This window comes from Sapajus apella, unplaced genomic scaffold (genome assembly GCF_009761245.1).
Source record: "Sapajus apella isolate SASKATOON/1434 unplaced genomic scaffold, GSC_monkey_1.0 scaffold95, whole genome shotgun sequence".
NCBI lineage: Eukaryota > Metazoa > Chordata > Mammalia > Primates > Cebidae > Sapajus > Sapajus apella.
The window spans coordinates 2,152,088-2,178,203 of NW_022437035.1; the positions used below are offsets into that span (position 1 = coordinate 2,152,088).

Sequence of the window (26,116 nt, forward strand, 5' to 3'; positions counted from 1 at the left end):
ATTTTATATAAAATTCTGGAACTGGAACATGCAATCTGTGTTAACAGAAAGCAGATCAATAGTCGCCTGGATTCTAGAACACGGGAAGATTGATTGTAAAGGAGCGCTTTTTGGGGCAATGGAAATATCTTGTATCTTAAGGTAGTAGTTACATAGTTGTATATGTTTGTCAGAAGCACATTTAACAACATACATTTTTTTTTTTTTTTTGAAATGGAGTCTCGTTCTGTCCCCCAAGCCATGGCATGATCTCGGCTCACTGCAACACCTGCCTCCCAGGTTCAAGAGATTCTCCTGCCTCAGCCTCCCTAGTAGCTAGGACTACAGACACCTGCCACTATACCCAGCTAATTTTTGTATTTTTAGTAGAGACGGGGTTTCACCATGTTGTCCAGGCTGGTCTCGAACTCCTGACCTCAGGTGATTCCACTTGCCTTGGCCTCCCAAAGTGCTGAGATTATAGATGTGAGCCACCTGGCCTGGCTAACAATATACTTTATGCATTTAATTATATATAAATTATGCTTCAATTTGTTTTAAAAAGTAAAAAAAAAAAAAAGATAATGCTAAGTTATTGTTAGCTCTCACCATGAGTGGATGATAGAGATTCAGTTTTCTACTTTTTCCATTTGGATAATCACTTTTGGGGCTCACTTACTGAATTATCCATCCTTCCCCCATGTTTCTGGCCTGCTTCTATTATATGTCAGATCGAATATATGTGTGACTCAGTTTCTTAACTCCCTTCCATTTCCTGGATCAGTTTGTTTATCCTGTCTTTATTATTTTAACTTCATAATAAGCCCAAGTATCTTTTTTCTCTTTCTTCAGAAGGGTTTTGGCTATTCTTGATCCTGTATTTTTTGTATAAATTTTAGAGCTTATTTATTTCTAGGTTCTAAGAAAAACTCTATCGGAATGTTGATGGGGATGATATTGATTTCATAGATAAATTTGGGTAGACTTTGGACTTTTACAGTACTGAATTTCTCTGTTTATAACTGTGGTATATCTTCCTATTTAGGGCCTCTTTAATTTCTCCCAGTACAATTTGTCATTTTTCCCATAAAGTTCTTACACATATTTTGAAAGAATAATTTCAAAATATTTGATGTTTTTTATTTTGTTGCAAACTAAATCTTTTAAGTATTTTTTGGTGCTTTATTGTTGGAGTACAGAAATATGATTTTTAAAAATATTAATATATCTAGGGAACGTTTGCTCTTGTTTTAGAAAGAAGCCCAGTTTCTGAGTAGCAGAATCCTGTGGTCGGGGGGCACATGCATGTGTGGTGTGTGCAGTGCATACAGGGTGCATGTGTTTGTGCATGCGGACACATTTGTGAGTATTTTGGAGAGCAGCTATATTGAGCGTGGGTTTTCAAATCCCTTATTTTCTGCAGTTGAGTTTCTGTGAGTAAGGTTGGTCCTGTGTCACAGGAGGGGATGGTGGCTAAGGCTCTGGCGTTTCCAGCTTTTAGGCTAGTCTGCATTTCATGTAAGAAGGGTCTCTTGTAAAGCTGGTCAGGAGACCCTTTGGTCTTTGAGTCAAGACACCCATATCTCTTTCATTCTGCGGATGGTTACTCACCATGTAGGTTGCATTGTTAAAAATGTGTCACTCTTCCCTTCCAGTATCCGGAGTGTGATGCAGAAGTATCTCGCAGAGAGAAACGAAATAACCTTTGACAAGATTTTCAATCAGAAAATTGGTAAGTCCTGCTTGTTCCTTTGGCATACTATAATTTTAGTGATGAAATTGGGCAATGCTATAGTGATATATGAATGTACCCCCCCCAATGTGTTATATCTTCTATAGCTGCAGCTGAGAATAAAGGAAATTTCATGTAATTAATAAGGTATTTAATGATGGCTTATATTCCTGGTAACAAGCTCTATGATAAGCTCTTGGGAAATGAGCAGTTCTAGGATTTTTACATGAAATCAGCGGTGCTGAATGTAAGAAAACAGGATACTTCTTTCTTTTCCTTGCGCCTTGCCTGCCTCATGGGTTACTGAGGTGGTTTGCTGGGGAGCTATGCATCATAGTTTTAAAATTATTTTATGGCTGGAGGAAATTACTTTATGAAAATTCCAAGAAATTAAAGTTCCCTACAACTTAATTTGTGCTGTGTTTCCATGATTGATAGACGTAGACTGATAGATCCCTTCCAGACTGCTTATTCTTCGAGATATTTCTGGGCTTGCCCTTTTGTTTGCTGATGAGGAGAGGTAGACACAGGGAGGTGAAGTGACTTGTTCTGATTCCCGCTTCTTCTTTTTTACTCTGATAATAAAATAATAACCAGTAAATAATGAAATAATTACCAGTAGAAACTGGTACAGAAAGTCTTTGGAGTTTTGTAAACCACTTTCTCTGGTTTACAAAAAGTAGCCTGTCTATGAAGGCGGTCTTCGGCAGGTAGAGATTCGTTGGTCACCCAGGAAGTACAGCGAGGCAAAGGTGGATGCAGTGATTTGGAAAAGCGGATGACGTGTGGTCTGTCTGTGCCCGAGGGCTGCGTGTGGAAAGCGACTGGTCTTTGCCTGTTCCTCAGGAGCTGGTTGGGGAACAGATAAAAGAGTTTGGCTTTCATATCATTAGTTCTCATGGCTTCTCGTTATTTTCATGGTGTGTGGTTAGCTGTGAGCTGCACAGATGTTCTCCTTTGCTTCTGATTTTGTACTAAGAAACAAAGTAAAGCTCATGATAATCAGAGAGAGAAACTCTGTATCTCTGGGAGCGGAGGGAAAAGGAATTATTTATCTTTTCATTTGCTAGCTAAAAATTTTTTTAATTTATTTTTTGTGGATTGATTGAGGTATATTTCATATGGCATACAACCCACGCATTGAAAGTAAACAGTTGAGTGACTTTTTGTGTATTCACCGTCATACACCCATCTGCACGATCTAATTTTAGAATGTTTTCGTCACTCCAAAAAGAACTTGTACCCATTAGCGGTCCTTCTCCACTCCGCCCTCCCTCAGCTCCTGGCAACCACGAATCGAGCTTCTGCCTCCATGGATTTGCTTATGTTGGACACGCCACAGGAAGGGAATCATACACTGTGTGGCCTTTTGCGTCCTCAGCATAAGGCCTTCAAGGTTCATTCTGGTGTTTGCACGGATCAGAACATCAGTCTGCTTTCCCCTTCAGCTCCCATTCCAGTTTCTGAAATGCATCGAGGATTCTTCTTTTGTGTTTTCTGTTCTTCTGTCTCCCTTCTGTATCTCCTTTCCTGTCTACAGTTCCCCCAAATATACATACAGCACCCCCAGACGTGTATTTCCCATTGTTTGGATTAAAACCTTTCCTGACCCTGGCACCGGGAGGCTCTGACCTGAGCACCCAGTGGCGTTACTGGGGTCCAGTATCTCAGCTGCACAGATTCTTCCCTGAGAGCAGCCTCACTGGGTGCTGATGGGCTGTGAATTTTATCTCAAGCTGTTAAACACTGTTTAAATAATTTCTTCTTCTCTTCCCTTCAATTTGTGAGCTTGGATCTGGTCAGGAGAAGCTGAGTTTGAGCTTGGGAATGTCATGGTGACAGGAAAGAATAGTGGCTGGTCGGCGGCTTAGGGAGAGCGCGCATCACCACGTGTAATTATGTTTTGACAGAGCTGTCTCGTGCTGTGGGCCTGGTCTTTGTCTTCCTCTGTAGCAGTCTCACTTCCTGCCTAGTCTCGGGGACTGGGGGAGAGTGGAAGGTGGGCCATGGTGGGAGTAAATGTGTCTGACACTCCAGGTCTTCCTTTTCCAGGTTCCACTGTGCCTTCCGTCACTGACTGCATGTGTTCCTGCCTTACTCTTTCCCCTCGCCGTCTTTCATCCCCTCTTCCCTCATCGTTTTGCTGGCCATCTTATTCTGTTTCACCCTCTGTCTGCCTCCTTTTCCCTCTTTTATTACCTACCAAGGTCCCTGACACACAGGATCAACCACAGGACTTGGGGACTGCCCTCCAATGTGTACTGTGGCCCACTGGTAAAAATTGTTGTCGAAGTGAAAACCCTGGTGGTCTTTCATTTACTTGACCCCTGAGGCTTTGCCGAACCAGCACATTGTTTGGCTACACCCCGACGTGGTAATTCTTTCATTGCTTTTTATCTATGATAGTAGGGATCACAAGAGTTCTGAGCCATGAGGCTGTTGAGAGGATTTAGCTGGTGGTGCACAGGAAGCCCTTAACATGACGGTCGGCTCTCAGCAGATGCTCAATGAATGGCAGCTCTTACGTGAAATCGTTTACATTAAAAACAACTAGACTAGAATAATTACCCCATATGTATGTATATATGTGTGTGTGTGTGTATATATACACACATATGTTTACATCACCTTGATCTGATCTGTTTCACCATTTTGCTAGACATTGTTTTCCCATCTCGTCTTTTTTTGTGGTTGCTGAACTAATTAACAAAGTAGTCACAACACTTAGTTCTATGTGCATCTCTAAAAGGTATGCATGCTTTCTTATACAACCTCAATACTTTTACCCCAAACATGGAATTTGCCATGATTCTTAGTGTACTCTAATACCGAGTTTATTGTCCAATTTCTCTGATTAACTTTTCTTTTTTTACTCTTGATTTGAATCAACATTCAAATACTGTTCTTGTAATTGGTGATAATATTTCTTGTAATCTAGAACAGTTCCCCCGCATTGCCCCCCCCAACACATGCACAGGTCATTGACTTACTGAAGAAACTGAGTCCAATGTGTTGTAGAATGTTCCACATTCTGGACTTTTCTTTCTGCTTCTTAATGATATCATTTTAAACATTAAAAAAATTTCTTTTTTTTAACTTATGTTTTGGGACAGAGTCTCGCTCTGCACTCAGGCTGGAATGCAGTGGCATAATCTCTGCTCACGGCAACTTCTGCCTTCAGGCTCAAGCAATTCTCGTGCCTCAGCCTCCTGAGTAGCTGGGATTTCAGGTGTGTACCACCACACCCAACTAATTTTTCAAGGCTTTGGTGAGTCATGATTGCACCACTGCTCTCCAGCTTGGGCAACAGAGCAAGATGCTGTCTCAGAAACCAACCCTCAGAATGCAAAACAAGTATATGCCATTCGCCCATTGTAAATAGATTGTTTGCTGGTTTTGGTAAATTTCTACAGTACAACCGTTACCACAATACAATTTACAAACATTTCCATGCCTCCAAAAGATCCTTCCTGCCCTTTTGTCGTTACTCTGCTCCTGTCCTCAGCCCCAGACTAAACACTCATCTCCCTGTCTCTCTCCATCTGCCTTTTCTAGACATTTCATAAAAATGGAATTATACGGTATAAAGCTGGTAATCTCTTGCGTCTGGCTTCTTTAACTTAGCATAAGGTTTTTGAAGTTAATCCATGTTGCTGTGTGTATCTGTACATCGTTCCTTTTTGCTGCTAAATAGCATTCCATATTATGGACAGAGCACATTTTTTTGTTGTTGTTGTTGTTGAGACAGAGCCTTGCTCTGTTACCCAAGCTGAAGAGCAGTGGCGTAATCTCTCTGCTCACTGCTACCTCTATCTCCTGGGTTCAAATGAGTCACATGGCTCAGCCTCCTGAGTAGCTGGAACTGCAGGCGCATGCCATCACGCCCAGCTAATTTCTGTATTTTTAGAAGAGACGAAGGTCTCACTATGTTGCCCCAGGCTGGTCTCGAACTCCTGACCTCAAGCGATCCACCCGCCTCAGCCTCCCAAAGTGCTGGATTACTGGTGTGAGCCACAGTACAGTACCCAGCCTGCAGAGCACACTTTGTTCATTCAGCAGTTGATGAGCATTTGGATATTTCACTTTTTGCCTGGTATGAGCAATGCTACTATAAACATTTGTGTACAAGTATTTTATGGACATACGTTTTTATTGCCTCTTGAGTCTTTGTGTAGGAGTAGAATTGCTGGGTTGTATGGCAAATTCGTGTTTAACTTTTTAAGAAATCACCAAATTGCTTTCCAGAGTGGCTGTACTATTTTACATTCCCACCATCAATTTATGAGCATTCCAGGTTTAGCATATCCTCATCAATACTTACCTTTTTAAAAATTATATCCGTCTGAATGGATAGGAAGTGGTATCTTATCGTGGTTTTGATGTGTATTTCCCTAATAGTTAATGGTATTAAGCATGTCTATGCGAACTGGTTATTTATATATCTCCTTTAGTGAAATTTCTGTTTAAATCTCTTATCCATCCTGAAAGTTGGATTGTCTTCATCTATGCTATTTGTTGTTTCTGTACGTTTTACAAATATTTTCCTCTGGTTGGTGGCTGGAATCCAGCCTCTTTTTCATTTTCCTAATGGTGACTTTTGAAGCACAGGTTTTGATTTTGAAGTCCAATTTATACATTTTTTTTCTTTTATGACTCAAACTTTGGTGTCATATTTAAGAGCTTTTTGCCTGCCAAATTCACAAAGGTTTTCTTCTGGCAGTTTTATTGTTCTAGCTCTTATATTTCGGTCTGTGGAAGATTTTGAGTAAATTTTTGCCTATGGTGTAAGGCAAGGCCTAAGTGTATCTTTTTGGCATGTGGGTATTTGACCTCGTGTTTCTCATTAAATTTATTCCTAAGTATTTTAATATTTTTGGTGCTATTGTGAATATATTGTTTTCTTTATTTTAATTTTGGTTGTTCATTGCTAGTATATGGAAATAGAATGAATTTTTGTGTAGTGATCTTGTATCTGGTGATCTTCCTGAACTAGTTTATCAGTTCTAGTAAGGTGTGCATGCATGTGCATGTGTGTGTGTGTGTGTGTGTATTCCTTAGGATTTTTTATGTGTGGAATCCTATTGAATAAAAACAGTTTTACTTCTTTGTTTCCAGTCTGGAGCCTTTTATTTCCTTTCAAGTTTTACTTTTCACTTTAATTTATTAAATGTTTTTTCAGTTGGTCTCAAACATATTTAGCATGATTTCCAAGAACATTTACCTAGAAAGAATACATAAATTATATTTGACATTTAGGGCCAAGGCATAAGAAATGGACCTGCTGTGAGTCCTTTAAGAGTCCTTTTTTTAAAAAAAAAATTCTGAGCAGTCCCTATCACAATAAAGATGGATGTAGATATACCATAGATGCCTATTTTAAAAATTTGGTAATGATAAAAAAGCCCCAACATATTAAAAAACATAACTCACACTAACACATTTTAGGATTACTTCTTTTTGTCAGTTTCAATGAATAAAGTTGCCAGTCGGTTTCATAATTTGTGAAATTATTGCTTGACATGTTTAATGATCTAAATATAACATAGTTGGTTAACAGCTGTGTAAATCAGCAGCTTTGTATTCAAAGGTTGGGGTTAAATTACAGCAAGTAGAGCAATCTTGGAGAAGGTTGTAGAGAGGAAAACCTTAACCTGGGAACCAGCCTCACCTTTGTTGTCCTCGTTCCCACCTTTGTTTGCAAGTGTTCATTTCTGTCACAGTGAAGGGCTTCCCCCGACAGATCCCCTGATTGACAGTGACACAGTCAGTTTCCACCCTGTCTTATCTGATCTGTGAGACTTCTCCAACCAGAGCAGCCACAGCCTCAGAGAAGAAAAACCTGGGGTCCTATTCAGTTCTGCATCCATTATCCATGCCTTTGTGGAGACTTTTAGCGAGAGAAAGAGTGAAAGAGCCGTGTAAACTTTCAGACAGCAGAGATCAACACTGCACTTAGCACGGCTAATTGGGTTTTCCGTTGAAGAGGCAGCGCAGTGACAGGGTGCAAGCAGTACGGGGAGCCTGGGTGACTTAGGGTCACAGCCTCTGCACAGTTTCAACTTGGGTTTCCTAAGAAAAATGCTACCCAGAGAGGAAAGACATCAGGGCAGAGGGAAAAGCTGTTACTTACAAACCTAGTGGCAAGGCAGTCTTTTCAGGGGACTTCATCATCTGTGTCGGACTAAGCAAGTCTGGGCATCAGCTCCTGGTGCTGGGGTCTGCCCAGGCTGGGAGCCGCCACATGCCCCCACGTGCCCCCACAGTGCAGCCTCTGCACCGCTGAACATTTGGGACATCTGAGAGATTTGGGTTAAAAAAAGATAAAAAGAGCAGAAAAAGGCTAAATCAGTTCTATGGGAAAATTTGGTTGTCTTTTTTTTTTTTTTTTTTTTTAAACCTGGCTTATTAGGGCTGGCTTTCCTTTTTAAAATTATTATTCAAGTTCTAAGATCAGCCATAATTATCATCCCTCCCAAAAAAAGAATTCAGAAAAGCTACACTTTGTTGGAATAACGCAATCCTTTAACATCTACCAATTACTAGAAACTATAGGATTGCTGATTTCCTGGCTAGCAAATATATTGTTTTTTATTTTTTTTAAATGTTACTTATTTATTTGTTGACACAGGTCTCACTGTGTGGCCCAGGCTAGAAATGCAGTGTAGTCTCAGCTCAGTGCAGCCCCGACCTCCTGGTTCAAGCAATCCTCCTCCCTCAGCCTTCCAAGTAGCTAGGACTACAGGCACAGGCACGTACCAACACGTGTGGCTAATTTTTGTGTTTTTTTTATAGAGACAAGGAATTGCCATGTTGCCCAGGCTGACCTTGAATTCCTGGGCTCAAGAGATCCACCCATCTCAGCCTCCCAAAGTGCTGGGATTACAGGTGTGACCCACTGTGCACGACCATCTACTATCTGATTAATTTTTACTACTTAATTTTCCCTGATCTCTTCTGATCGTGTGATTAGAATACTATTAGTCGATAAGTAGAATTACTATTAGTTTAAGACAGCGATGCTACCGGTGTACTAGATACTTCAGTGATGTGCTGGTAAAATGATGTGATCAAGTTTGCACAACTCCCAAGTGGCAGAGCCTAAGTTGGAAGTCATATGCTTTTTCTGCCTATAACCAGCAAAATTTAGTGTGGAAATTAGCATGCATGTGAAGTTCTTAAGAAAAAATGACATATCAACTGTATACTTTTGATTCCTATATAATGATACTAAAATCCAGGATTTGGCAGCTGTGCACAGAGATCTCTCTGTAGCTGGTCTACTTCATGTGGTTTGCTGAAGGAGACATTCAATCAAATATGTTTGAGTCCTTCACTAGGAATGTCTCATTAAACAAAAAGGCACATGGAGAAGACAAGACAATCAAGCCATAGAAGAGACCCATCCCTAGCCGGCTCTTTCTGCCAAAGATGGGTAGCAAAGTCTGTGTGGGAAGCCCACACACCTCTGGCATTCCAGTATTGAACAGTTGCTAAGTGTGTTTACTATCTCCAAGGAGCCCCTGAGATACCCAAAACAGCCTCCTGGTCATTTTCCTGCGGCAGGAATTTAAATCCTAAGGCAAATGTGGGGAACGCTTAGCCAAGAGGCAAGCCTTGCTGATCAGCCAGCCTCTGCCGCTAAACTCAGCTTTGTAGCTCTCTCTCTGCCAGGGTCCACATATTTTAGGAAAAATAATTGTATGCTCTAGCAATATTAGCAAATGTGGGATCTTAATCTATGAGATTAAAATGAGAACAGCCAGGAGGAAATCCGCCCCCGTGATCCGGTCACCTCCCACCAGGCCCTTCCTCCCACATGATTTGGGCATGGATACAAATCCATACCATTTCAGAGGCCGCTTGGAAAGCTAGAGGCTGTGAGAGATGATGTGGGACCAGTGGGGTAACCATGGAAGCAAAGGGAAGTCATGGAATTCTCAATTTTGAAGATAGAGCCGATAGATTTGTAAGAAATTATGTTTCAGCACAAAAAAAGGGTTGCAGGGAGAAGCGGCCTGCTGGGGACACTGTGTCCTCAGATCCAGTTAGGGCCAAAGATAAAGGAGAGGCTGAGAGTACAGGAGGATGATGTTGTTTATGCCTCTTGGAATTAAAGTAACATGATGTGCAGAGTGGGCCATTTGCTGGTGCATTGTCACACCTCCTCTGCATTCTTACCTGATGCTTTGAGGTCAGCATTAAGCTAAGAGCTTTAGCCTGACACCGATAGCTCTTTGCTAGATGAACAGAGAAGATTCTTAAGGGTGTGAGTCAGGAGTGAAATCCCAGCTGGGACAGAGAGTCCTTCTCGGCCCCGAGAGAGACCGTTTATAACATTGGAACACAGAAAGAGAAACTGGGACAACTTTTTAAAGAAGCAAATATTCTTACCTTGTACGATGATGCACTTACTCTCCAGAGAAATATTTTCTTTTAGTTTAAATCATTGTCGGTGTTTGGAGTGTGCTCTTTAGGAATTCACCTCCTTATCTTATAATTGATGGCTATTTAAGAAGCTTGAAATTAGCTGTTTTGTGGCTTCTACTTTTCAGCCAGCAAGTGAGTTCAGACTTGGTGACAGAAGAGAACTTGAAATGGAATACCTTGCTGGGAACACTCACCCTGGCCCTTTCTTTCATTGTTGCCTTTTAGTTTATTTTCAGAAGATACCTGATTTCTTATTCATGCGGTACCAAATATAAGAATCCAAGGTTACTTATTTTTTTTCTTGTTTACTAAGAAATGTGCTCTGTGCTGTGTTCTTTTTAAAACAATGTAGTTGATGCATAATATGCATTTCCCTAATATGCATTTCCATAACTTCAAAAAGTATAGTCTTGCCCTTTGGGTTCAACTCGCCCCAGCCCTGGGCAGCCACGGATCTGCTTTTAGTCACAATAGATTACATTCACCTTTTCTAGAACTTCATATAAATGGATTCAAGCAATACATGCTCTTTCATGTCTGGTTTACTTGGCTCAGCATAATATTCTTGAGATGCTTCCATACTGTTGCTCCCGTATCAGATTTTTCTTCTTGGTTTTTTTGAGAGGGAATCTCGCTTTGTTACCCAGGCTGGAGGGCAGTGGCATGATCCTGGCTCACTGCAACCTCCGCCTCCTGGGTTCAAGCGATTCTCGTACCTCATTCTCCCGAGTAGCTGGGAGTACAGGCACCTTCCACCATGCCTGGCTAATTTTCGTATTTTTAGTAGAGGTGGGGTTTCGTCATGTTGGCCAAACTGGTCTTGAACTCCTGACCTCAAGAGATTCACCTGCCTCGGCCTCCCAAAGTGCTAGGATGACAGGGATGAGCCAACATGCCCAGCCATGATTTTGTTTCTGTTTATTGCTGAATATTATTCTTTTATGTGTACTTAACACAGTTCACTTGTCTGTGGACACTGGAATTGTTTCCAGTGTGGGGAAGTTATGAATAAAGCAGCTACAGGCATTTATACACAAGCCTTGCGAAGGTACACTGTCATTTCTCTTTGGTAAATACCTGGGAGAGGAATTGCTGGATCCTCTCTGACAGGTGCGCACACATTACGCTTGTGATGTCTTTTTGAGGAATTGACTCATTTATCACAATGAAATGTCTTTTATCCTGGCAGTATATTGCTCTGGTGTCTACTTTGTCTAATATTGATTTAGTCACTCCAGCTTTCTTGACGTTAGTGTTGGCATGGTACATCTCCTCCATTCTTTCATTTGAAAGTGTCTCTATTTAAAGTGTGTTTGTTACAGGCAGAATCTGCTTAAGACTGTTTTTTAAACCCAGACTAACAATCCCTGTTATTTCATTCGAATTTTTAGATCATTTACAATTAGCTATCAGAATAGTTGGACTTGAGCCCCCATCCTCCTCACTGTTTTCTGTCTGTTCTTTTGTTCTCCTTTTCCTGTTGTCTTTTGAATTGAATGTACTTTGATGTGTTAGGTTGTGGCCACGCTGGCTTACTCACCGTCCCTCTTCATCTCATTATTTAGTTTTCTGGTGTTTCCAGGAACGTCAGCGTCCCTGAAGTCTTGATGCCCTCACCTCAGCAAGAGCACCATGGTCTGCTTGGGTCCCCCTCCTAGCGCTGCAGTTCAGAAGGGACCTCCAGGCCAAGAGCTGGCCCCGCCTGGGATCCTCCTGGTTTATTTTCCTTCTCTGAAAGACCACAGCCCTTTCCATGTCTGAAAACAGGTTCATAGAACGTGTTTGTCACACTTCCTGGTTGTTTATGGTGAGACATTGAGTCCGGCCCTTATTATCGCATTACGCTCTTGAAGTAGAAGTTCCTTTTTGAAATAAAATATTTGGCTCTTGGTGGGAAAATCGGTTAAATGTTTGAAACTGAGACTCCCAGTCAAATCTTAGACATAACGCCTTTGTTATAACTTCCTAGTGCAGTACAAATATGATGGTTGCTTCCAGGTTACCCATAACAGCGCAGGCACGTCTAAGAAGCTTTAGAAAAGACTGTATCCGTACAGTTTGCGGTGAGGATAACAGTTATTGAGCCCCTTGGTGCTCAGTGCTCTACCTATGCGCTCTCAGGTCGTCTACGGAATGACCCTGTGCAGGTCATGCTTGGCCGCCTTTTACAGGCAAGGAGCCGAGCCTCAGAGGTGAAGGGATTTGTCTGGTGCCTTACACGTGGTGGTGGGCTGAGCTGGTTGTAGTCTGCCACACTCCAAGCTAAAGCTTTTGACCACTACACGAAGGTGAGTAAGGAGTTTTTTTTGGTTTTTGTTTTTGAGAGAGGGTCTTGTTCTATTACCCAAGCTGGAGTTTAGTGGCGCGATCATAGCTCACTGTTGCTTTGAACTCCTGGAATCACGCGATCTTCCCATCTTAGCCTCCAGAGTAGAGTCGTGTACCGTCATACCTGGCTAGTGTTTTTTTTTTTTTGTTGTTGTTTTTGTTTTTTGAGACGGAGTTTCGCTCTTGTTACCCAGGCTGGAGTGCCATGGCGCGATCTCGGCTCACCGCAACCTCCACCTCCTGGGTTCAGGCAATTCTCCTGCCTCAGCCTCCGGAGTAGCTGGGATTACAGGCACATGCCACCATGCCCAGCTAATTTTTTGTATTTTTAGTAGAGACGGGGTTTCACCATGTTGACCAGGATGGTCTCGATCTCTTGACCTCGTGATCCACCCGCCTCGGCCTCCCAAAGTGCTGGGATTACAGGCGTGAGCCACCGCGCCCGGCCTTTGTTTGTAGAGACAGGATCTGGCTGTGTTGCCTAGGCTGTTTCAGACTCCTGGCTTCAAGCGATCTTCCCCGCTAGCCTCCCAAAATGCTGGGATTATGAGGCACCGAGCCCTACTAAACTAAGTTTTCGAAATGTCTTAAGGGGCAGCAGGAGAGTCAGGTTAAGTGGTGCTGGAGCGTCCATGAAGTGGTTGGTTTCTTCCTGAGGTAGCTGCTGTTGCCAGGAGAAAGCGTTATGATTCATTTCCCACAAAAGTGGTTCCGTCTCCCCCTCTCTCCCACTTCTCTCTTCCTTTACTCTCTCCTGCTCCCTGCTTTCCTTCCTTTACTCTTCCTTTCTTTTGCCTTTTTTTCTTCTTCTTCTTCTTCTTTTTTTTTTTTTTTTTGGTTTTAAGGAGCCGAGAGTTTAGGCAAGAAGGGACAAGAAGGAAGGGAGAAGGAAGAAGCTCCCCTGTACAGAGACAGAGGGAGGGACACTCCAAAGCAGAGAGGGACCCCAAGTGGGGCAGAAACCTGCCCCGTGTATAGAGGCTGGAGGAGGGTGGTGTCTGATTTGCATAGGGCTCATGGGATTGGTTTGACCAGACATGTCATTCATGTAGCCCATGAAAAAGCTGGCCCTCCCACCCTGGCCTTTTAATATGCAAATGCAGGGCACCAGGATATTCTACAGGCATCGGGATTTGTGGGGGTAGCCATGTTGCCAGGAACTTGTGGGGCAAGGGCAAGGAGGCTTTCCTGGTACCACCTGTTGGGTGGACTCAGTTTCTCATGACCTGCATTTACATATCAAAGTTACCCGCCTGGCTCTAAGGGCAGGGGCTTTACCAGAAACTTTTCTGGAGATGCTTTAAAAAATGAAAACTTCCCAAGGACCCCTTTTTCTCTCTATCTGCCTAAAATAATTTCTTAGTAACTTCAACAACGTTCCCCCCTGTGGAGATGCCACAGTAACTGCTGTTAGGAGGTTTAGGGCGATGACTCTTTCTGGCTACTTCCTGCTGAGAAGGGATGTGGATTGGGGAACCGCAGCTAGGGCACCTCCTGGGGTCCATCTAAGGGTCCTCGGAAGAATGGCGTGTCTATGTGTGATTCAGTTTACAGCACCATTTGGAATTTGATTGCTTCTAGGCGAGAAGAAACATTCAAGTTATAGTATTGAGTATCCAGGGTACGAATATTAATACAAGACATACAAGTGAGAGAGAGCTTAATAAAGGGGTGAACGAATTCTATAAAGAAGACTGGAATTCATTAAAGAGGAATTGTAGCCACTCGGGGCTGAAGCCGGCATTTCCCCTGAGCCTGTCAATCATTTTGATTTGATTTTTAAGTACCTATAGATTTTTCTTTACTATGTTAGAGGTGTTAATCCAAAAGTAGCATGTTTCGTTTAAAAGTGCATCACTAGGCTGGGTGCCATGGCTCATGCCTGTAATCCTAGCACTTTAGGAGGCCGAGGTGGGTGGATCACGAGGTCAGGAGTTTGAGACCAGCCTGCCCGAGATGGTGAAACCACATCTCTACTAAAAATACAAAAATTAGCTGGGCGCGGTGGTGGGTGCCTGTAATCCCAGGTACTCGGGAGGCTGAGGCAGGAGAATTCCTTGAACCCGGGAGGCAGAGGTTGCAGTGAGCCAAGATCGCACCACTGCACTCTAACCTGGGTGACAGAGCAAGACTCCCTCCCAAAAAAAAAAAAAAAAAAAAAAAGGTGCATCATTAGACCCAGTAAAAAGTCCTAGCAGACTCAGTGACAATAAAACGTTCATGCTTCCTTTCTGTTATTAACGATTATCCCTGCTATAATGATAATAATTAAGCAAAATACAATAGCAATGGAAACTCTGTCCAGTATTTCGGTTAGAAGGGAGTACCATGTATAACCCTATTGCAAATAGTAGAGTGAGGTCAGCAGTTCCCACAAGTGTGGTGTGGTAGGTAATTTCCATCTAAAATTTTACTTGCCAACATATAGAATTCCCCTTTGGGGGTCTGTGAAGTTCCCTGGTTTTATTTGCCCAAACAAAGAAACCTCCAGGTTATGGGTGCCTTACCCACTTTCACTACCTGGCAGAATTTGCAAGATAATTGCCCAGAACTAGCATACTGTTTCACATTTTTACATTACCCTTCCTTTTTTTAAAAAGCAAGCTCAGAAGATCACCACTTGATTGACAGGAATAAGCAGGGTTAGTCTAAAATGTAGGCAGAAAGCTTAAAAACCATTAATGAGACTAGAATTTAATGACAAATGTGTGGTAATCTTTGGAGCAAAATTTTTCTCCCCAGTCCTCATTTTTGGTAAAAACTAATTACAAATAAACTTTAGTCTTATACTTGGCCTGATTATTTGCATAAAGTGCAGCAAAAACATTTATTTTTACATAGGCCTTTTGGATTTGATGAAACTCTATTCCACAAGGAATCATTCATATATATATATATATTTATTTATTTATTTTTGAGACAGAGCTTCACTCTTGTTGCCCAGGCTGAAGTGCAATGGCATGATCTCGGCTTACTGCAACCTCCGCCTCCCAGGTTCAAGCGATTCTCCTGCCTCAGCCTCCTGAGTAGCTGGGATTACAGGTGTGCTACCCCACGCCCAGCTAATTTTTTATATTTTTAGTAGAGACGGGGTTTCTCCATGTTGGTCAGGCTGGTCTCGAACTGCTGACCTCAGGCGATCTGCCTGCCTCCGCCTCCCAAAGTGCTGGGATTACAGATGTGAGCCACCTCGCCCGGCCCACAGGGAATCTTAGATAAGACCTTTAAAGTCAAGCCCAGCCATGGGTTTGTGAATTGAGTGATCCTCTCCTCTTGAGATCCCAAGATAAACTCGGAGCTGCCAGACCTGTTAGAAAAGTGACTTTCTTTACTGACCACAGGTTAGGAACCCTGTGCGGGGACTGTGTAGACAAGGTATGAGGCCAGTTCTCCCCAAGGGGCTTTTACTGGCTCTGCATGTTAAGCTTGATTCCTTAAAGGGAAACACACTGTTTCAGTTAAGGCCTTGGTAAAATAACCAGTTTTTCCAATTGTGTCCTGTTGACATCCTTTGCCTTTTTTTTTTTTTTTTTTTTTTTTTTTTTTTGCCATTCTCTCTGTGTCAAAATAGCAGTAAGATCACCAGCAGCAAGGGAAACCAAAACTGACCCCACTTGAATTCATGAAACCACAGAATGTTAGGCCTGAGTGAAACTCCAGAATTTATGCAGTCCAGCCCCTTCATTTGCCTGATGAGGAAACTAAGGAACACTGGCAGGAAGTGAGCTGGTAGAACCACACAGCTTGTGGGGTGCAGCAGGCTCTGGAATGCGACCACCCATCCCAGCGGCCACCCATCCCACTGACCTTGGGCAGGATGCAGGGATCAGCCCACTCAGTGGGTGAGGGTGTCAGCCAGGTCCTAGCATCTGCTGTGCAGTGGGATCATGAAGAGCTGGGACAGGAAGGAGACCGAGTAGCGCTTACTTAGGCTAATTGTTTAGGAGACGTTTCTTTGAGGATGTCATCGGGGGAGCAGGGTCGTCATCAGCCGGGACAGGAGAGAGCTCGGTGTGTTTCAGAAACTGCCAGAAGGCCAACGTGGGCAGCACCCGATGAGAGAGAGGTGGGGAGGTAGGGAGGTGCACAGGAGCCAGTGTTTTGAGTATAACGGGAAGCTCTGGTGGGTTCTGGCCAGATCGATGTGTGTTTTAAGATCATTCTCGCCTCTTTATGAAGAATGAATTGCTGGGGTCAGAGTAGGAGCATGGAAACCGGAAGAAGAATCTGGAGACCCCTGTCCCATTTAGGAAGTCGCCAAAGGTGGCTTTTCTAAGAGTAAGAGCAGCAGAAATGCAAGGATGCATGGCCTGGGATGTGTTCTGGAGCCAGAACTGAATGGCTTGGCTGATAAATGTGGGGAGAGGGAAGAGAAGGCTCAAGGAGAAGTTCAGTGCCATAGTCTGGGGTAAGTGTATACAAAGTTTCTATAATTTAAGGGAATAAATACGTTCTGTAAAGCATATTTTCTTTCTTTTTGTTTTTTTGAGACTGGGTCTTACTCTGTCACCCAGGCTGGAGTGCAGTGGCGCGATCTCAGCTCACAGCAAGCTTTGCCTCCCGGGTTCAAGTGATTCTCCAGCCTCAGCCTCCTGAGTAGCTGGAACCACAGGTGCGCACCACCGCACATGGCTAATTTTTGTATTTTTTTAGAGACGGGGTTTCTCCGTGTTGTCCAGGCTGGTCTCATACTCCTGAGCTCAAAACAATCTGCCTGCCTCAGCCTCCCAAAGGGCTGGATTACGGGTGTAAGCCACTGTGTTCGGCCATATTTTTAAAAATTATTCAAAACTATGGAAGGAGAGGAGTTAGCTAATGTGCAGAAAGATGAAATGATGAGACAGAGTGATGCAGTGGCTGTGATGGCATCAGCCTTTCCTAGTTCCCAGGACCTTGCCAGGTCCTGCTTTTGGCTCGCTGTGCTCCTCTCTGTCTCCTGCGTCCTTGTTTGCACCTGTCCCTTCCCACAAGTAACCTCTGCACCTACCTGATGCCACAGCTTTGGTGCAGCCTGAGTGAGCCAGCGCGTTTCAGTGTCGTGGTTCATTTCATAATGAACGATCTGATCCAGTACCTCACCAGTCACCTCCTCCCTGACCAGGAAAATGCAAACTAAGAAACCTACACACCTGTATGCGTGCACACACACACACGTGCACACACACACGCGCACACACACCTGGTACCCTTTCCTCCCTTTCTCTTGACTCTAATGGCACCACTGTTCTCCAAGCTGCCCAGGATCCAAAGCTCTGAAGCCTTGCTGATGCCTTCCCGTCCTTGTCTCTTCTGCCCCATCATCTTCCAATTCCACCACAGCCACCTCAGTTATGCCATGATTACCCTGACCCAGATAGTTCAGGACCTTCCTAACTGGCCATCCCATTTTTTCTTTCTCCAGCCACCACCCCCGCGCCTTTTTTTTTTTTGAGATGGAGTCTCCCTCTGTCACCAGGCTGGAGTGCAGTGGTGTGATGTCGGCTCACTGCAATCTTTGCCTCCCAGGTTTAAGCAGTTCTCCTGCCTCAGCCTCCAGAGTAGCTGGGATTACCGTGCCTACCACCACGCCCAGCTAATTTTTGTATTTTTAGCAGAGACGGTTTCACCATGTTGGTCAGGCTGGTCTCGATCTCCAAACCACGTGATCTGCCCACCTCAGCCTCCCAAAGTGCTGGGATTATAGGTGTGAGCCACTGCACTCAGCCGCCCTTTTGTTAAACTTCATTTTTGCTTGGAAGCGTAACCTCTGGCCAGGTGTCAGGATCAGGCACTTCCAATCTGCAGCCCTTTTTCTGTTATCTGGCAGTCTGACAACATGGTCTCATCACAGTGTGATTGCATTCCGAAGCTTTCCTAAGCCCCCACACAGGGTGCAGTTAGCTGGTTACTGTCACTCAGGCATCCAGAACTTGCCTCCATCTTTTTTCCCTCATCTTTAAATTTCAGCGTTCATTGTGAATTTCAGCATTCATTGTGAATTTCAGCGTTCATTGTGGACATGCATCGTGCTTCTGGCACCCCGCATCTGCTTTCACAGTCTGCCTCCCTCTGTGGAAGGCCTTCTTTTGTATGCTCTTCTCAAAGATTCGCCATTCAAGGATTAGCTTAAAACCCTGATTTCTGACTATGAATAATCTCTTCTGATGTTCCTGTTCTACTCATTGTCTGTGGCATTCATTTGGCACTTATTGTGGAAAATGTAGTACTATGAGGTGCTGCTTTAATTTTCTCAACTGATCCATGAGATCAAAGCTCATCTCTGACGCTGTTTTCTCTTTGTGATTCTAAAGCTTCTCGTTCAGTATTTTGCACATCTGAGGAACTGACTCTTCTTTTTTGGTTGACTTTCTGTTTCCACACACAATGATTTCAACTGCCGTTAGCATCAAACTGTTATTTGCAGCGTTTGACATAAAGAGTGTGTACTAGATGATGATTCTCTTAGTGTGAAGTCTTACTCCACACACCTCCAAGCGGTCTTACCAGAGGACTTGCAGATGTCTGTGCACTGTTGGAATGGGTGATAGGATGAATATCTGGAAACGGAGGGATCCTTTGGGCAGCTGTTTACAGTAGGGATCAGGGAGTAGCAGCTGTTTCCACGTGCCCTTCCCTTGTACACAGGGAGTGGGGGGGAGTGTTCACTGATTGAGCCAACTTGATTTCCACTGGAGATATCTCCACTTCTGGGATGGTATTAAGGCACTGGGTATTACTCCCTTTAAAACATTCAGAGTGAAATCTCACTAGAGGTATTCACAACTTACCAGATGACTTTAAAAAAATACCTCTGTTATGTAATTGACACATTACTATATTCAGTTGATTGTAAGTTAAAAGGAATTGGGCAAAATAATCACAGAAAGCACCTGATTGCTCTAGCAAGTAGTTATTTTGTATGCTTTAGATTTCAGAGTAAATATGAAAAGCAGCTTCAGCCACAAGCTGGTTGGAGCGGCATAGCAGCAGGTTGCAGGTGTGAAGATCATTACACAGTCAGGGCTAACCTGCACCCCCAGCGGGTTGGCAGTGGCACCCATACCACCTGGTGTTCCACTATTACCAGTTTAGTCTTTTGAGTCTTGAAGGCTTTTGATAACATCTTCACATTCTAATTGAAATATTCAGTGGGGTGAAGGTAGGCAGGCACTATTAGTATGTGGGTATTGACACCAAGTACCTATTTTAGGTGAGGTAAGGGACAGGGAAGAGGATGCAAGGGTCATCTGGGGACAGGTGTCATGGCAGGTAAGCATCATATTGCAGAGTGCCCTGGGGAAGGAGAAGGGGTAAAAATGCATAACACCGGCCTTCAGCCTCGCTCTGGGACTCCGTGTTGGGGAGAAAGAGTTTCTGCTCTAAAATCCTCAGAGCTGGACTCAAGAGTGGAGTTTTTATTTTTTATGAAACAATTGCCCGCTTCCAAAAACGATTCCCCAGCAGGGCTTTTGGCATTCGAAGCTTTCAGCAAGCAGAGTATTATGTAACTGATAAATAGTGAGTATCGGAATTCCTGAGACGGGATCCCTTAGCCTGGAGGCTGAAGGCCACCCCTCCCGGAGCCTCCTTGACGTAATAAGGCATACCTTCCACCTCTTCCCTGTAGGAACTTGCTCTGCTTAAATTGAAGTCGCACTCTTTCCTTACCTCAAGCTACATTTCCTGCCTCTGAGTGCTGGTTCATCCTCTCCCCTGACCCTCTGTAGCTCATTAATCTCTCCAAGTCTAGCTTGCACTTAACATCTTCCTGAAACCATCTGTGGCTGCACCCCAACCGTGCTGATATTCCCTTAAGTAAATTTATCCAGCATTCATTGAACTGATTAAGTACTGGCCATTGTGCTAGGGATTACGGAGAAAAATAAACAAAAACGGACCACTTCCCTCTTGTAGCCCACAGCCTAGTCAGCGAGACAAATGAGGAACCCGCCGCTACTTACTGAACTTGGAAGAGATGTCTTTCCTTAACGTGATGCAAGCTGTCTATTTGAAAGGCCAGTGTCATATTTAAGAGGAGAATGCTAGGGGTATTTCTATCCATGCCAGGAAGGACAAGGAACCAGGAGCTGGCTCACGGATCCCTCACATGGGCCCGACCAAGTACCTGAGAGGTGGGCAGCCGGAATATTCCTTGAGCAACAGTGTTGACTTGCACGTCTCAATATCGAAAAAAGCCCTAGAAACTTCTAAGCAAAAGCCCCATCACCCAGGGTAAAAATGGGCAAACGCTATTGAGAGACAGGCCATTAAAACGGGGAAACAGATGGAACTTAAACCTAAGAAAAGATCTTCAGTGTTATTCAAAAATAAAGAGAAACACAAAGTTGCTCTGAAATGTTATTTTATTATCTTTCAAATTGATAAAAAGCCCAGAGTTAAAGAACCCACTTTTGGTGTGGCATTGGGTTTCCAACTGGGCATCTTTCTCCGTTGCTGGTGGGAGTATAAATAGGTGCCACTCCGGCAGAGGCTAATGAGGCCGTGCCTACTGAAATAACAAGGCGTCCCCATGAACTTACAAGTTTTACTCTGAGGAAGGTATCCTGCAAGTGTTCCTGAATACATGATAAACAATGCATGTAGAGGGGGATTTATTGCAGCAGATTTGTAAAAGCAAAATATTTGGCACCGCCCACATATTCATCGTTGGAGAGCAAGCTACGTAAATTACATTGTGCTGTAGGATGGACTGCCGTGTGGTTGTGAAAGGGAATCAAGTGGCTCCCCCTGCCTGGTAGAGAAAGATCTCCAAGGCACAGTGTTTTGGAAAAAAGGCTGATGTTGACAGTGCATATCGAGTACGGTGCAAAATTAGAGTTCATATTTGCACTTGCTTTTATATTGTATTCGAAGGTAACACAAACACCTGTAACAGGGAAACTCCAGAATGTCAGGGGTGTACACAGGGAATGTTCTTCCGCATTTGGTCACAGTGCTTGTCACACAGGTTGTCACAAGCCTGTAACATTTGTAAGAGGTTGTTACAGATCAGCGTGAGGCTTTTCTCCATACACTGAGCTCTTCCATCTTGTGGCACTGGTGTCCCTTAGGATTTGGAGTCCCTTGCAGAGAGCTGTCACATTGATTCTTCACAACCATGGCCCAGTGGTGACATCCCCCACTTCCTTGAAAAGATGGAAGAAAATAGTAACAGCAGGTGCCTTGGGGGTGATGGTGGTGGTACATGACTGGCCAAACAAAGGGCAGGAAAGAGAGGAAAACTTTTAAAATATATTTTAACAATTTTGAACCATATTATTCATTCATAAAATAAAAAAAAATAATTGTAATAAAGTTGGATCATGCTCTGAAAAAAAAACCCAGTGCTATGGGAGCATAGAAGGGGCAACTCTGCCTCACCTGGGGGAGCGGCCTTCTAAGTTTACTGCTTTCTGTAGTGCTTGCTTGAAGTCCTAAAGGTGTAGTGGGTGTTAACCAGGTCAAGCCTGGAGGAAAAGAGGCTCGTGGGAAAGGGAGTAGATGAGTGGATGGCAGAGAATTGCCAGGGGATTGATGAACAGAGGGTGGGTGCTGAGATGGAGGAGTCCCTGTGAAGATACAGAGGCGGGATTTACGGTAAATAGGTTAATACAGTACGTGGAGCTGTGGGTGCTGGAACCCTCTGGAACCACCATCTCCCCCCAGCCAACCACTGTTAGTAGTTTCTGCCATCTTTTCAGAAAAGTGGGGTATGTCACCTGTGGGCCAGGGCGGTTAAGAAGTCAATGATGACTTAGATGTCTTTTCTCCCAACTATGTGCAAAGGGACTGTAAGTCGTAAGGGACACCTGGCGGGTTGGTGGGCAGGTCGGGTCCGTGCCAGTGCATTTGCATGGTAGAGGTAAGGGACAGAGCGTGGTGTGCATTGCAATAGCATGAGCGTCTCATCCAACACCCTCTGTGACACCCATGGAAAGTTTCAAAGCAAGGAAGTGTCGTGCGTGATCAGATCCAGATCTGATGTGAGTCGCATGAAGGATGCATTGGAAGGAAGGACGGCAGGTGGCTGGGAGCTTAGTGAGGATGCTGGTGCTGTCATCTAAGGAAGCAACATGTTTTAGCATTTCTCCTCTACCACGGGAATTTGGCACTTAATACAAGACAAGTAAGTGCTATCATTTTGTGTGTAGCTCTCAGGCTCTGCAATTAGATGACAACTGCATTGAGGACGACTTCGTTTTACAGTATAGCATCATGCCATAAATACTGGCTGATTCTCTTGTGTTTGGTAAACTTTTATTGATTTAATAAAACATGCATATAGAAAAGTGCTGAAATCATGAGTTCATAGCCAGATGAATTATCACAAAGCAAACTCATGTGTATCGATTAGTTGGCTCTTATTCTGTTTCTTCCTTGTTAAAATTATGGTTAGACTGAGCATATTTACAACCTCCCCGCCCCCATTTTGTCCTGAGAGGTGGATGGATAATTTGTGCCGTATACTCAGACCCTGATTTCCGTAATGCCAGTTGTAATATTCGTTCTTAGAGAAGTCTCTGGAAAATGTTTAAGTCATATGTCTTATTTGAATAATATTTCGATTTCATTTTAATTTATTTTAAATCTCTGTTACTTTAACAGTCAGTTTGTTTACTGTATGCTGTGCAGAGAACTGTGATGAATGACAAAAATGACTGCAGTCTGGAGAGGAGTATTAGCCTGGTGGCAAAGTCAGAAATTTTTACTTTTCTGTCATTATATAATGGTTTTAAAAGGCTGAAAGCAATCCAACCACTGGAAGGAGTTGATAGAATTTTCTCACCACTACATTCTTGCATTTCTCTCCCAGTCCCAGTTCTCGCTGTTCCTTTCTGAGTTAAGAGCCAATTGCTTAGAACATTCCATGAATTTTTCTTTGGCCACATTCATTTCAATTTGTGCTTTTGTCTATTGGACTCTTAATATTCATGGCTCAGAATCTCTGCATTATCTTTGAATGATCCCATTAATTAATCTAGGAATATTTTGTTGATATTTTGGAAGAACACATGTATGTTGAATTTAATTTGGGGGCAGGATTGAGGACTTGGGCTTTAGAAGAAGATCCACCTATTTACAATATTCCCAAATGACATTTCATTTATTATTTTCTCCTCCTGTCAAGTTTTAAGTCAAGAAGTAAAAGTTCCACTTTGAAAAGTAGAGTTAAATAAAAATATATTTAAGGCTTCTGTAGAATAGATGATTATAGTTAACTGACTACTCACTTTGATTTATGTTTTTTTTGCTCCTATTGGAACTTAGAAGCAAAAAAGCAGAGAATTGTTCATTGGGAATGTAAGTTAATAATCCCCAGCCAGGATGGATGACATCTTACAGGAGTTTTCAGGTTTTATATCTGTATGCTTTTTTTCTTTCTTTATGAGTTTGCGTTTTTATTTGTCAACTACAATTTCCCCTATTTTCATTAGTAAAGAATGTTGTGTAACCACAGAAAGGTTCAGAACCACAGAGACGTTCAGTCATTCCAGCACCATTTGTTGAAAAGGCTTTCTTCTCCTCATTGAATCATCCTTGCACCTTGGTGAAAAATCAGTTGCTTAGGTATATGTTGATCTATTTCTGGACTATACTCTGTTTCATTGATCTATGTGTTTATTTATTTATTTATTTTGTGACAGATTCTCGCTTTGTTGCCCAGGCTGGAGTGTAGTGGCATGATCTTGGCTCACTGCAACCTCTGCCTCCCAGGTTCAAGCAATTCTCCCGCCTCAGCCTCCCCAGTGGCTGGGATTACAGGTGTCTGCCACCACTCCTGGCTAACTTTTTTTCTATTTTTAGTAAAGACAGGGTTTCACCATATTGGCCAGGCTGGCTTCGAACTCCTGACCTCAAGTGATCGACCTGCCTCGGCCTCCCAAAGTGCTAGGTTACAAGTGTGAGCCACAGCGCCCAGCCTGTAATATATCTTGAAACCAGATAGTGTGAATCCTTTTTGTTATTTTCAAAAAGTTTATTATTCTAGTTCTTTTGCATTTTTAATATAAATTTTATAATCAGTTTATTGATTTTTTTTTTTTCTTTTTACAAAAATTTCTGGTGGATTTTTGACTCGGATCATGCTAAGTCTATACATCGATTTGGGAATAATGGCCATCTTAACAATATCAAATCTTCCAATCCAGTCCAGGAACATGATATTTCTCTTAATTCATTTGGATCACCTCCGATTTTGTTCATTAGCATTTTGTAGTTTTTAGCATACAAATCACGCATGTATCTGGTTAGATTTGTTCCTAAGTGTTGATTTTTTTTGTGTGTTATTATTAATTATTCTGTTGCTTAAGCTTAATTTTCCCATTGTTCAGTACTAATACATAAAAATATCAATAGGGAATGTGCACCAAATATATGAATAACTCTAATTTATTTCTCAAGCAAATTATAATTTAGGGCTCTTTTGAATCCATTGTCTCTTGGCAAAATGGTTGATTGTGTATTTCAAGGTAATATTTTAAATAGTTGGTTTTTCATGTTTTATTTTAATGCTTTTGGTTGGTTGGACTTGAAACTTTATAAGAAAGTGCATTAAAATAATTTGATTATTTGATTATTAGGGCTCTTATCCTTCCATACAGCATGATTATGGTGAGTGTTGATGATCTATCTGCTCTTTGGATAATTTAATTTTTGTTCTTAGACCTTCATATTACTCTCCAGGTGTTTGTCCCTGGCTTTTAAGGTCTTTCACTAACCAGCTGGTTTTTGTCCATTTCATTTTCTTCTCTTTGATTTCCTGATTATTAGTTATGTTTGTGCTTTTCACCATTCAATACATGACTTTATCATTTCATTAGTTTTATTTAGAGTTATAGGATCTTAGAGTTGAAAAACTTCTGGAGATTAATCCAAGGGGTTTTTCTTTTCAACTGGAAAAATGTGCTAATATTAGAGAAACCTAACACCTATTTTGTTAATTTGTTCACATGGAAAGTTAAGACACAAGTTCTAACTTGTAATGCTGGTTCAGAGATCCTGGTTTAGAGATAATTCTAGTATGGTCAGTGGAGCTGTCTCATGATGTGTGTTGTGATACTGGATGATAAGATGTAGGGAATTTCCAATCATATGGGAGTTAGTGTGCTTGCTTAGGGTGTTTTACTCAGAAGGCTATAGAGAAATATAATACATGAAAATTATAATCTTCAAATTGTTAGGATAAAATATTTTAGAAAACTCTTGGAACATGTAACTGATTTGCTCCACTGAAACACCTTTATGTTTCCTCTCAGAATTAAGTTTAATTATAAGGAGGCTTATTAACATTGTTCTAGTTAAATTATATTAGCATTTCCATTATATTGTGTTTGTTGAAGGATTTAAAGTGCTATAAATTTTCTTCCAGTGCAAAAGTCTATATATAGTTTTTTAATGGGTTGAAAATTACTAATTATAAAAGGAATAAATATTTAAAAAGCCAAATTGACAGCAATCATTTCTATTATAAGTCACATAAAATTTCTAATTGTTAAAAGCCAAATTTCAGTTATTTTTCTCTAGACTTTTTCCCAATAATTTTAGTCACAAATGAGTTTTGTGATTTTGCCACTTTTCTTATAACTTTGTATTTTGATGTGCATTTTAAAATTATAATTTGAAATAACTTCAAACTCAGAAAAGTCATAAGAACAGTGTGAGGAATTCCAT

General features: G+C 42.3%; 1 protein-coding gene across 2 annotated transcripts in view; it reads left to right on the forward strand.

Moving 5' to 3' along the window:
- The window catches only part of GRK3 (G protein-coupled receptor kinase 3), a 150,773-nt gene that overhangs the window by 36,085 nt on the left and 88,572 nt on the right, over window positions 1-26,116 (forward strand). For both annotated transcript variants that reach the window (XM_032256697.1, XM_032256698.1), the window contains exon 2: window positions 1,635-1,711. In XM_032256697.1, coding sequence (XP_032112588.1) covers window positions 1,635-1,711 — 77 coding nt within the window. The remainder of the gene's footprint in view (window positions 1-1,634; window positions 1,712-26,116) is intronic.